We start from the raw sequence: 14,153 nt of genomic DNA on the forward strand, positions 1-14,153 counted from the left end.
AGCTCTCTGTCCTCCTTGTGGCTTTACATCAATTCTGTTCTTCAGAAGATATTTAGACACCAGTACCCAGTTCTGCTGTGCCCACAAGAAAGATGGGCAGATTTATACCAGATACAGGGATAAGCCTTTGCCTTCCAGAAGGTGCCAGAGGAGTTTAAATACCTACATAAATGAGAACAGATGTTGATTTGCAAGTTTCATCTATATGCTTATATATTATATATAAGAGATGGAAAACTGATTCTACCATCCGGGTGTTTGGTGCCCTGTGAATACTGGAACTGTCCCTGAAGGCTCTGCCACCACATCATCTGTGAGTCTCAACCCTGTACTTGAGACTTAGGAGAAGCAGAATTTTCATGCGTATGATTTCTCCACTGGAGGAAGTCAATGAGTAAATTCTCCATAGTAAATCATAATATTTATTTAGTTCTCACAAAAGGAATACAGATTTATATTCACAGTATATTGAAATGGTCCATTTTTCCCACATTACTTATCATCTCAATAAATCTAGTTTTGCCAAACTTCAGATGTAAAATCATGGAATGAGAAAAGAATTTTCTTCAGTTAAAAAACAAAATAAAACAAAACAAAAAAACCCAGCCACACTAAAACCCAAAAACATTGAACTCTGGGAGCTGTTGGCTGAGGGACAGGGTGAGTGAGTTTTGTTTGGGCCAGAGCTTTCCCTTGTCAGTAAATGCAGTAAAATCTTAGAACTCTGAAAAAGCAAAAGAGAACAAGAGTGAAACTTTATAATTTCTCAAAAATATTTATCTTCCATTCTGGATAGATCACAAACAACTGTATAATAGTGAGATCATTTAAGCTGGTAGTCCAACGGATCTGTTATTTCTAGCCTGGAAACTTTGCAATAATATTTTGTGCACTGGATTTGATGTCTTGGTGTCTCAGGGAACTCCACATACACTGGGAAGATTTTGTGAAAGGTGGGAGCTTTGTAATTCAGTTTTTCATTTTAAAAATGAAAACACCATTTCTAAGCACACAACTAACCTCTATCTTAAGAGGTACTGCTAAGGAAACATGTTAGTTAAATACAGCCATTCTTTAGCTACCCTTTATTGTTCAGAAAATTGTTTAATTACTAAACAAATTCATTGAAATTTTAGGTTTTAGAATTCATTTAGGGCAAAGGAAAACACTTTCTTAAGATTTTAATAGTTTACTGACCCTTTAAAATAATTTTTAAAAGTAAATTATAGCATTTGAACTACTTTAAGAAGTTGTCCACTGAAGATACCATTCATTTCAAAACTACAGGACTTTAAGGTATTTCCTGGACTCTGTTAACTTGAGCTCCATACTGTCTAATAATATCATATCTCTTTGATGCTCAGCTCAAAAATCAAGTTTGCAAGCTTCCTGAGGAAGACAGGTGTGTATAAGATCAATTTTCTCTCAGGGTCAAAGAGCAGAAATTCTAAGGGTATCTAGAGACACACACCTATAGAAATTGTAATTTTTTGATGAAAATTGGTACAATATGTTGCACAGATGAGAAAAAAATGCTCTTATGTTTATTCCCAGAGCAAAAGAGCAGATAGAGCTGACAACTTCCTAAAATTTACTCGTGTACATTTTGTGACCAGTTTTGATCAAATTTCTTGAAATATCTCAACATTCTGAATATAGAGAACAGAATATGGATAATAAATAAAACTGTAGCTTACAACAGCCATAAATTTATACATATTGGTTTCTATTGAAATAAAATATTAATAGATGAAAGTCATTACTGCTTTGTTCTCAGGAATGATTGACAAGTTCAGATTTGAGGCCCACATCGTATTTATTAGCCAAGTCTTTCAGAAAGAGAAAATGTGGGCTTGATTTGTAAGCTATGATAAATGGTCTGGGAAAGAAGGTAGCAAGGCCAATTTGATATGTACAGTATTTCATATTGGCAAATTGTTTCAAGAAATTTTATCCTCATTCCTAAAATGTCTTGGGCATCCTTGAGAAAGAACGTACTATCGTAAGTATAATATATTTATTGTCATGATGATGGAGGATCCATTCTAAGCCCAGGCAGCAGCAACCACAGCTCTCAGAAACAAAACAAGACCCCCAAATCATTTGAGAATGAGCTTCAAATGACAGCAAGTCATTCTTTCTTTCGAAATGGGGTCTAAAAGTTCATTTTTTTTCTACTAAAATTTAATTTGCTTTAGGTCTTGTGGTATGTCTTTTATTTAAAAATGTAACTACATATATGAGCAGAATATGTTTCTTTAAATAAACATGAAAAAGTTCTATTGTAAATAAAAGCCTTGTGATCAGGAAGGATGAAGGTCACAGGGGTCTAGTTTGAATCAATAAACTCTTACTATATCAAATGGACAGAAGCTCCTTAGAGATATGACAGAGAGGAAGTAAAAGTCTAAGAAGTACTTTTCAATTTCAAAATGTTGCTATTGTTGAGGTGCCCAAGTGTTTGAAAACACAACCTCACTACATTATTATTTTGTCACCTGTACTCTAGTCAAAGTACATGGGCTAATAAGTATTGTCTCAAATGACCCCAAGAGTATTGCCAGCAGAGTGTTGACCACCATTTAGAAGCATGTGATATCAAGAGACCTGGAGAGCTTAAAGAGGCTTGTTGTCTTCAATGGAAAACAATAGCATTTTTAAAAGCACCAAGGATTTTGCAAACAAACAAATACCAAATTTTATAAACTCAATGCATGCTCTGGATTGCTATTATTATCATTATATTCTTCTTGTCCCACTGGTATTGTTTTCTTTTCAATTTCACATTAAATTATATTAAAATAAGAACAATATCCCTAGAACAATATTTACTTAGTTATCCTTACCAATGTGGGGCAACTAAGCATTTAAGCATTTATGAATGGTCTTATTTAATTTCTTAGAAGAAAATAGCCTTTCTTTAGTATAAAAACATAACAAGGGATTCTAGAAATATTCTTCTAAAATTAATTATAAAATGATAATGTGCTTGATCAAGTAACAGTGTAAGAAAATAAGATGTACTTATTAATGTTCCTGCTCTAAATGATCTGCTGTTGATCTGTGGCAAAAACAATCGTGCGAGGCAAACCATTATTCAGTAGTTGTCAGAAGAGTGTGTGTTAGGAATCTGACAGTAAAACCCCATTCCATTCTTATAACCAGTAGAGAAATCTTGGGCAAACATCACTTCTATTTTGAAGAATCTGAGAGACAGAATTGAGAATTTGAATGAGGGGCTGAGAGTGCTTACTGCAGGCTTACAGTAGTGAATTTAAACTTGATTATGAAGTAAGCAGAGAATTACGACCTGAAGACAGAAGGGAGAGACAGAGGGTGATGGAGCCACTCTCTCGTCCTCCAGGGCTTGACTGTTTTAGCTTTAGTTGACTGTATAAGCTTTAGTTGCTTATATAGACAAAGATGTTTAGCAAAGTCTACTACATGAAGCACAACACATTTTGGTGAAACAGGTACTTTATAAGTCAACAAAATGGGGAAAGTGGTGTTTTCAATAATACTATCAAGATCTATAACTTAAATTTTTATTTCTAGAAAAGATAACCCTAAAATCTCCCTCTCAGCACATTGAGAAGCCTCAGTCAGATCTGATTATTCTGAGTTGATTTTGCCTTGAGATGACTTTCTCTGTACAGCTCATGTTACAGACATTTGTCTTTTGGAAAGTTTCATCAGTGGCAAATACTCATGAAAGTAGCTACAGAATATAATGCAGTGACTTGGCGTTTATTTCTTAAAAATCAAGACGCATTCCCACAATGCAGACTGACAGCCCCATGACCCTTGTTTAGAGACTCACATTTTGAGGGCTGGCATCGTCTTCACTCGGAATCTCTGGGAGCTTGATCCCTGTAGAAACTGAAATTTGTGGGAGCTTATGTCCCCTATATCTCTTTGATAAAACAGTGTGCTGTTTGTGTACAACCTGTGCTCATCTGTCTATATATTTTAAATTAATCAATCAATGATTTTTATAGTGGCACATATCAAACCCTGGGATATACATGATAAGCTATATCCCTAGCTTCCTACCATATTCTTTAAATCATTCTTGGATTACTTATAATACTTATATACTATAAACTCTACAACACTATACTGCTTAAAGAATAAGACAAGAAAAAAGTTTCTAAATATATTCTGTACAGTTGCTTTCAAATATTGTTCACTTACTACTAAGTCCATGGATGTGGACCACGTGGACACAGAAGGGACTCCACTGTGGTTCACTTTTGAAAGTAAATAGAGGGCGTAGATGGAGGTAAATATGAAAGGAAGGTAAAATAACAAAAAGGATTCTGAAAAAGGCATAAAAATCATACAATTAATCACACAATTAAAAATTACTTATAATACATGAAGTTTTGTATATATATATTATCGATCATATAATATAATATATAACAATAATTTTAGATATAATTATTTTGCAATGAACTTTTCTCATCATGGCTGACAATGCTACCTCTAAGAGCTGAAACCACCTAATAGAAACCCAAGACCAGACATGAGAAGCCCTCTTTGGACAGTCACGGCTGTCCAAGGAACTCTCAAAACATACAGCCTATTGCTGTTGCCCTTGGTTGCCCTCTGAGGTAGAAGGTAAGTCTCTACTGTTGGAGATGCCATGCACTTCAGAAACAGGGCCCAGAGATCTCTGAGCTGAAACTGACATGAATCCCCCTTCCCTGAGGATTTCCATTGTACCAGAAAGTGATGCAAACTTCCTAAGGAGGGAGGCAACCAACAGACCTACCCCATTATGATGTCTATGATCCACCTCGACAGCGAACATGGCATGCTAACCTGAGAGGGCAGCAGTGGCACACACACCTCAGTGGCAACCAACAACTCCCTACTAGGACTTGTGACCTTTTCAAAAATATGGAAACCATGCCTAGTAACAGAAATCTAGCCGACAAGACAGGGCTAATGGAGAAACTACAGGCATCACTTTGCTAAACCATCATAATCCCTCACTATGTTCACATGAAACACCCTTCTCTTTGAAACAGATGGAAACTACAAGAGATAACTACAACCAATAAAAATGCAGAGCTATGGAGCCCAGTCCCAACAGCTACACCTACAAAGCTTTTCCTCACCTAAGGCTCAGGGACCATTGCAAAAGAAGGGGCAGAAAGATTTAAGAGTCATAGGAAAGGGAATTTTCTGTGACATTGTGTCTCCTAGTAATGTCAGAAGCTACATCCATAAAGTCTCAACAACATGACTGCTCAAACAGAACTTAACAAGGATGACACGAATGGACACACCAAACTAGATGGAGAAAGCTCATGTGACCTCAACCCTACATAATAGGCAACCAAGGATCACTGATAATGGGAGAAATAGTATTCTTCAGGAAATAGTACTCCAATTGGTTATCCAATAATAAATGGTCACCCCTGGAAATACATGTGAGTAACAGTATATAGACTGAACAGGTTCTAATTAGGAATATATGTGCATGTAATAACAATTCATGAAAAAGAGGCGTGAGTTTGAAGGAGAGTAAAGAAGGGTGTATGAGAGAGTTTGGGTGGAGGGAAGAGTTAAGGAGAGATGATACAATTATTTTATAATCTCAAAAATAAAACATTTTAAAAGGCTACATAAGAATTGTCACTTGCTAGGCATTGGTGGTACATGCCTTTAATCCCAGCACTCAGGAGGCAGACCCACGCAGATCTCTGCAAGTTCAAGGCCAGACTGGTCTACAGAGCAAGATTTAGGACAGGCACCAAAACTACACAGAGAAGCCTTGTCTCGAAAAACCAAAAAAAAAAAAAAAGTCACTCATTCATCCAGTAAAATAGGCAGATTTCAAGACTGCCACCATCTTCCTTTTGCACTGAAAATTGTTACACGGAAAAAATTATGTGGAGATATTTTCATCATTAGATATAACTAGAAGTGTAGCACATAGACTTCACTAGCCCACTAAAAACAAACAATAGCAATTGTAGCAATAAGATAATCAGTTTAATAACAATCACTCAAAAAATTAGACATTTTAAATTAATGGGCCTGTTGCTCATAAGGCACTGTAAAGAATTGAGGATCACTGGGGTGATCTCTTCAATGACTGAGAAGACAGTGTTTAGCAGGCACCCTGACATCTGTTGAATAAAGAGAAGGCATCAGGCATTCTCTCAGCAAGTGAAAGGATGCTCAGAGTTACCGGTAGCCTTTTCAAATGTGTCCGGCTCATTTAAAGCATCTTGTGACGCTCCTCTTAGCGTCCTCACTTTGCCTCTGCTCTGACTCAGTCAGCCAGTGTCATGGATGAAGTCTTCACCACACAGTCACCATTTCTGGGTAGGTGGGGCAGCAGAGGGCACGTGAAAATCTTACATTTTGGCAATATTGATGTGCCTTATCACTCCTTAGTATTTTAGGGCATAAGAGAGTAGCAATGTGGTAAAGCAAAAAAGGCTTAGAGGTTAGAGCCAAAATCTAACTTCAGATCACGGCTCCTCCAGCTAGTGTACTATGACTTATACTCAGAATTTTAATTAGCCCCAATGCTTATAAAGTTTCTAAACTAGGACCTGGCATATAATACCTCATTATAAACAGCCATAATTGCCTTATAAATGGTAACCTTGGAAACATCTCTTAGTTGAACATAAAATATATTTAATATTGTTGAATATTTTCTAAAATTCTTATGAAAAACCATAACTTTAGTCTTAATTATCCAGAGATGAATGATAAGTGCTTGCAATCAATAGCAAATCATCTATAATAATTTAGCTACTTCATTTTTAAAATGGAGTCCACAGTAAACATGAAAACACTTGTCTGTCTACAATTTTCATCTTGTCATAGAAAAATAACATAACAGAAATCAGAGTTAAATACATTGAAATTTTGATGCAATCCATCATATTATTCTGAATACTTTCACTGAGAATGAGGCATTCCTTTCAAAGATACTTATCACAGCCAAGAAAAAATGAAAAATTAAGAAAAGAGAAAATACACTGATTCCCTGTTTCCCCACCTTCTCCATCTACACTCAAACATACATACCTGAAACATTGGCCAGTTAAATGCAGGGGGAAAATGATTGTTTTGAGGGTGAACTATTGTTACTTTTATTTATTATTCATAAGCCTGTCACTGTAACAAAACACCTGAAGTAATCCAATGAAAAGGGAAATGCGCCGGGCGGTGGTGGCGCACGCCTTTAATCGCAGCACTCGGGAGGCAGAAGAAGGTGGATCTCTGTGAGTTCAAGGCCAGCCTGGGCTACCAAGTGAGCTCCAGGAAAGGCGCAAAGCTACGCAGAGAAACCCTGTCTCGAAAAAACAAAAACAAAAAAAAAAAGAAAAAAGAAAAGGGAAATGCTTTCTCTGATCCAGGGATTCAGAGGTTTCTATCCATGGTGAGCTGGAACTGTACTGGTGCAGAGCATTGTGACTGAGAACAAGAAGGAAACTGCTGACTTCACAGGGACCAGGGGGCACCAAGAAAGAAAGGAAGAGCATATCATGACTTCAACAGCATACCCACATGGCCTAACACCTAGTGGGCTCCATCCATCTCCTACAATTTCTCTACTTTCCAATAGCACCCTTAGTATGGGAACAAGTTTTTAAACACACAAGCCTGTAAAGTACATTTCAAAAATAAAGCAATATGCTTAGATGAGAATATTACATTTAAAAGTAATTCATGAGACTGAGGAGACCAGAATTCAGATCTTACCTGAAAGCCAAGCAAACATGGTAGCCTGCCTGTAATCCTATCACTAAGAAACTGGGTATCCTCAGAGCAATCTGGCTAGCTAAATGAGATAATCTGTAAGCTCCTGATCTATCAGAGGCCCATCTCAGTAAATAAAGTAGAGAGTCTCATTATCAAGATAACTGTTGTCGCCGGGCAGTGGTGGCACACACCTTTAATCCCAGCACTTGGAAGGCAGAGGCAGGCAGATCTCTGTGAGTTCAAGGCCAGCCTGGGCTACAGAGTGAGTTCCAGGAAAGGCTAGCAATGCTACACAGAGAAACCCTGTCTCGAAGAAACAAAACAAAAAACAAAAACAACAACAAAAGATACCTGTTGTTAGTCAGCCTCTGGTTTTGACACATAGCAGCACACATGCACAGACTCGTACCCATATACATGTGAAAATACAGATACATAATGCCACATATAAATGTAATAATATGTATTACTATATTAATCATATAATAATATTATATACATGAAATAGTAATTATTACATGTATATGTGGCATGCATATGCATTATTATTATTATTTCTGGAGTCTATCTGACTTAAATGCAAAATTTATGAATGCCAATGGATTAGATAGATAGCTAGCTAGCTAGATAGACAGATAGATGATAGATAGATAGATAGATAGATAGATAGATAGATAGATAGATAGACAGTTAGATGATAGATAGGTAGATAGACAGTCAGACAGACAGACAGATAGATAGATAGGTTGATAGATAGATGATAGAAAGTGTCTTACTTTTCTATTGCTCTGATTAATTGCCATAACCAAGGTAACTTAGAATGGAAAGCATTTAAATGGGCTTATAGTTTCAGAAGGTTAGAGTCCATGATGTTATGCATGGTGGTAGCAATAGCTGATAGTTTACATATTGATCCCCAAGTAGGAGGTCATGAGAGCTAACTAAAAGGAATGAATCTTTTAAAACCTCCAAGCCCACCTCTAGTGACATACTTACTCTAGCAAGGGCACACCTCCTAATCCTCCACAAACAGACACCAGCCAGAGACCAAGTACCTATAGAGGCCATTCTCATTCAAACATTCACTTTCCCTTCTCTGGCTTGCATAGACCTGTGGCCATATCATAATGCAATATGCATCTAGTCCAAACTCAAAAGTCTTCACACATGTCTGTCTCAACAGTATCTAAAAGTACATCAAGGCAATTTCTTGTTACTCCTTGGACATTAAAAAGCAAATTACATACTTCCAACATGCAATGGCACATAATAAACATTATCACTTCAAAAGGAAGGAAGAGCAGCATAGTGAGGAAATACTGGATTAAAGCAAGACCAAAGCTCAAGGCAAATACCAGATCCTGTAGCTCCATGTCCAAAGTCAAAGGGCTTAGATCACTCTGCCCTTCCAGCTTTGCTGCCAAAAACACACTTCTGTCTTTTGGGCTCTTTCTACTTGTATTCTGCTCTGCTTAGCAGATATCATAAGGCTCTGACATCTCTAACATATTGGAGTCTCCAACACATGCTAGGTTTCACGTTCACAGTTTCATGCAATGGCTTCTCCAGGACCCTTATTTTCTCAGGGCCTTCATTCAGGGACTGCCCTGCAACACATGGCCTGGCCTCGGAGGTGCTCCTAAACTGTGGAGGAAGGCTCTACAATCTGTGTATCCTTGACGACTCTGAAGCCAGAACCAAAGAGAGAATGCTGTCAAGTTGGTATTCTGGCTTGGAATGAGCCCCCTTGAATCACATTTGTAAAAGCTTTTCTTTGTTGTAGTTTTTAGGAATTTAGAAAATTCCTTAGGCCTTTTCCTTTCACAAGTTTATCTGGGTGGGGCTTTGCCCTGGGCTCCCCCTCCTCCCTTTATTCCATTTTGTATGAGGCTTCTCCTTAACCTCGTCTCTTTTGGCCCAAGCCTTGGCTCCAATATTAATCCCTAATTCTCTTTTCCTCTTCAAATGGTACATTTTGTGTTTCTTTTTGTCTTACTTGTTCATTTTCATTGTAGATCTGTATATGAGTGATTACTAATAACCATGTGACAGAGTCAGCATTAGGCTGTCTTGAAATTTCCACCAAAAAATTAGTTCATTGATTTTTAATTTAACCCCAGGCAAATTCTTAGGACAAGGGCAGAATAACTACATTCTTTACACTCTTGCCCAGCAGCTGTTGAAGTCCTTACTTCCCTCTGAAGGCCCTGGAGTGGGGCTTCCACAGTCCATAGTTCTTATTGCTGTCCTCCAGGCTCCTAATAGGCAGCCCATCTCAACTCCTTTTCTAGTCTGAAGTACCAAAGTCTTTCACAGTCATCCAGAAAATTACAAGGTCACAGCAACCCTGTACCAACTTTCTATTTCTGTGGTAAAACACCATGATCAAGGTAACTTATAAAAGTTTAATTGAATTGACAACTTCAGAGCATTAGAGTCCTTGATGGCGGAGCAAAAGCATGGGGGCAGGAGTTCACATATCCACAAGGAGGAGGCCAAGAGAGCTATCTCAAAAAGGTATGAGTCTTTTGAAACTTCAAAGCTCGCCCTGAATGACAAACCTCCTCCACCAAGGACACACCTCTTAATCCTTCTCAAACAGACACTAACTGGAAACCAAGTATTCAAACATTTCAGCCTGTTGGGGACATTCTTGTTCAAACCACCATAGACAGCCAAACAAAGTCATAGAGCAGGGCCAAAGTCTTTATGAATTACAATCCATTCACCTTCTACAAACATCCCTTCCTGCCCTTGAGTAACAATGACAGACCATTTCATGTATCCACACCATTCATGAAGTCTTTTCACTCTGACTAATGTGGATCTACCTTCACCCTCACATGGGCAATTTCCTTTTCCCACAGCAAACTTTCACTCATACTTAAAAGGCTGAACAGTTCAGTCTTCCCTGACCTTTCAGGGAGAGTCAGCCTCTCTGCCTAAGCCATGTGGGCACCACAACAGTTACACTCTGCTTCTCTAATAATGCCTGTAGCCCTGAACTCCAAGCACCACAGTCCATGCATAAAGTGTGCTTAAGAAATATTTTTTGAGTGAATTGCTTACTTTCTTGACTCATTCAAAACAAATTCACAAGTATTTCCAAGCATAAACATTAAAAAATAGCCATGACAGATTTTCAACTAATAATAGTTTTCACTTAACTCTTACAGTTTAAAATATGGTTCTTAAATAACTATGAATATTATGCAGAACAGTTTTTAATTCCTGCGGTAGTATACAAGGCCACTTGTGTAATTAAGCTCAGGTAACAATGAACTGGGGAGTTGATAACAATTTACTAATATAACTTGCCCACTTCCAAGCAAACATAGTACCTTTCTTGATTCACTTACTGTTTCAATCACAAAATAAAAAAGTACACTTAATATCTGTTTTTATATTATTAAATGAGATTATGTTCAAAGGAAACAAACTCATCTACCCTTCACTTGATGTGAGTATAAATAGGAACAAAATATAAATTGTCCTTTACCACTGTGCATGCAAGATTCATTTCTACATAGAGCTGATAATTAAATGTGTATTGTGAAACCACATTAACTTTATATGTTATATATGCTAATGTTATTAACATATGCAGTTATTTATATATGTTATTTATGTCATATCTTTTTATTGTTTATATTTTTATATGTTAATAATATTAACATCTACAAAGTCCTTAGAGTTCCTTTAAGATGATAATTACTCCTAAATAATATTTTACACTTGATGCTAATTAAAGCAAAATTTTTTCAAATACAGCCTAAGTTTATAGTAAAGGAAATTGTTCCTGCTTTTGCTTCTTTAAGTGCTGTAGACACTTTTGTGTATATTTTTTTCCAAAGTGTGCATCAAAAATGTGGGTAGAATTTTCCTTTGTGTACCAAATACCAAGTCAAGCATTGCTATTTTACAAGTAGCTACTTTTTTATCTGTTCTGTGGACCTTTTTTCTAACATGTGACCTTTCAATGAGAAAAGGAAAAATGCGTGACAGAGAAGACAGGAATTCGCCAGTGTCGCTTACTGGAACTTTCCCTGGAATTCCTCTTTGCTCAGCCATATTAGAGAGGACTTCTCTTTTGGGGAATTTATAAATGGCAAATTTCAGAACTATAAATACCTCTCATGTTTGTTTTCATACAGTTGTTTGGGTTTTGCTGTTAACTAAACAAAACACGGAGGAAGCTGTGCATCACCAGTGAGTTAAACCTCGGGGTCTTGCAAGCTGAAGCTCACATGGGGATGATGTGTGATTTCTCCTTAGACAGACCTTTCCAAAGAACTTGGTTTGTTTTGTTTTTAATTCTAGAAAAGAAATGCTTCTTTTAAAATTTCACAGAGGTGGGGGAAGGAATGGAGGGGGCAGAGAGACAGAGACAGAGAGATATACCATGTGTGAGATATAGACAGAACACAACATTTTATTTGTTGTTTGAGTTCATTGTCAGCCTTTGCTTAGTAAAAACACAAGTGGCAGAATTTACTCCTAAATTAGCTGAAAACAAACAATTGGTTAATATTTTAAAGTGAGCAGGGAATAAACAAAAGTCTTTTGCTATCAGATGGGATATCCCAGGCCAATATTCTGAGAATTCAAAAGGGATTTTAGCTTGGGAAATGCTGCTCTACAAAATTATGTAGGTATTAAAGGTCTTCTCAGAGCATTCACTATGTGAATGTCTATTGTAAACCACTTTACCTATTATAACAGGCAGAAGTTTCCAGACAAAGTCAATTAATAACAATTTTTCTCCCTTTGCTGTGAGAGGGAAACACAGTCACTGGCCAATATACCTCTATAAACACAGCTAGTTCTTGATGAGCCTTGTTTTCTTATGCGTATCTCCACATGGCTTTGCGGAGAATTCACATTTCTCTTTCACGTGTGGTATTTTTTAATGTGACACTTTCAGAGAGAAAGAAGTACCAACCTGAAGGCTTCGAGGTACTCAGCATCTCCCATGGGGGGGTCAAGGCCACCTGTCCAGGCAATGTTTATGTTGTAGCCTTCTCCCAGGCCTATTCCAACCTGGGAACAGAAAAACACACCGCTGTGGATAGAGAAGGGAGGAAAGGGAAGAAACAAAAAGTGGGAAACAAGCACATGGGAGCTCTTGCAACGAACATCAAACACCGCGTCAAGTCAGCTCCGCTTGACAGCTAGCGCTCTGGGTTACGCACTTGTTCTGCACTGGTTCTCGGTCCTGTGGGACAAGTGGGTAATCTGGTGTAATTTAAAACACCAGCAAAGGACAAGAAAATTAGGGGTAATCATGCAACGCAATTACCTGCGAGATACAAGTAAAAGCAGGGCTCTAAAGAAATAAACCGAACCTCATTCGGGGCTCCGCTGCCGGGGAAAAAGTTCCCTTCATCATAGCGATGGAGTGAAATGTACAGGACGCTGGGGTCAGCATAAAAGGCCTGCTGTGTACCGTTTCCATGGTGAACATCCTACGGGGAAAAGAAAACAGATGACAAACACCGGCACATCTGACTCTGGAGACGGCTCTCCCCGTTTCTGGTTCCCTCTCTTCCTACCCCACCCTCTTCTCATTTTCTGTCTTTTCACTCGTCTTTCCCTTTCTCCCTTTCAGCCTACTTCTACACCACCCCTTTACTTCCTGAACTTTCAGGCAAATTACCCTTTAATGCTCTCATTTTTTTAAAAACTGGCTTCTAAAAACCAGGAAACCACAGCCAGCATGCCCTGGAGACTCCAGATGAGCAGTCACTGAGAAAGCCCAGTCCTTCGGTACAATTAGATATTTATACATCGGCGCTTTGTACTCTCTGCCTCAGTGATGGAATCCTGCATCCTGTTTTATAGAGGAATTTTATGACTTATTAACTGCCAACAGTTCATAACCCCTCAGGCTTAATTAACTAGCCTCATTGGCCTCTGGGAAAAAAAAAAGACTAATGTTTAAACTACAAACTAGTCTTTTTCAGGAGGATCTATGGGTTACAGAGCATTTTCACAATTCTTGACAGAACACTAAACCTTACGTGTATGCCTTGATTTGCCAAGTCCCACCATTAAGGTCAAAGGCTTTGCAACCAGCTGAATAAATTGGCTTTCTTGAAGCATTCAGTTCAGTTAGCAACCCCTCAGCAGCTAGAGTCACTTCAAACAGGATGCCAGATGGGAAACACTACATTTTGCTAAAAACATGACAACAGGAGTAGAAGCCACAGGGGCGTGAGCTGTGAAGTCATTTGGGCCAAGGCAGGAAGATGGCTCAGGGAGTACGCAATCCAGTCCAGTCTGTCTCATAGACACTGATCGTGTCATGGCCTCGCCCCAGCTTCCTTCCTCATCTTTCTGTCTTTCCCACACCTCTCCAACTTCCTGTCCCCCCCCTTCAAAGTCCTATTATCAATGAATGAGTAGATATTTTTTTG

General features: G+C 38.1%; 1 protein-coding gene across 14 annotated transcripts in view; it reads right to left on the reverse strand.

Annotated features, from left to right (window-relative positions):
- The window catches only part of Hdac9 (histone deacetylase 9), an 848,903-nt gene that overhangs the window by 140,037 nt on the left and 694,713 nt on the right, over window positions 1–14,153 (reverse strand). For all 14 annotated transcript variants that reach the window (XM_037210966.1, XM_037210967.1, XM_037210965.1 and 11 more), the window contains 2 exons: window positions 13,083–13,202; window positions 12,680–12,777 (listed from right to left, as the gene is read on the reverse strand). In XM_037210966.1, the coding sequence (XP_037066861.1) occupies window positions 12,680–12,777; window positions 13,083–13,202 (218 nt within the window). The remainder of the gene's footprint in view (window positions 1–12,679; window positions 12,778–13,082; window positions 13,203–14,153) is intronic.

This window comes from Peromyscus leucopus, chromosome 14 (genome assembly GCF_004664715.2).
Source record: "Peromyscus leucopus breed LL Stock chromosome 14, UCI_PerLeu_2.1, whole genome shotgun sequence".
Lineage (NCBI taxonomy): Eukaryota > Metazoa > Chordata > Mammalia > Rodentia > Cricetidae > Peromyscus > Peromyscus leucopus.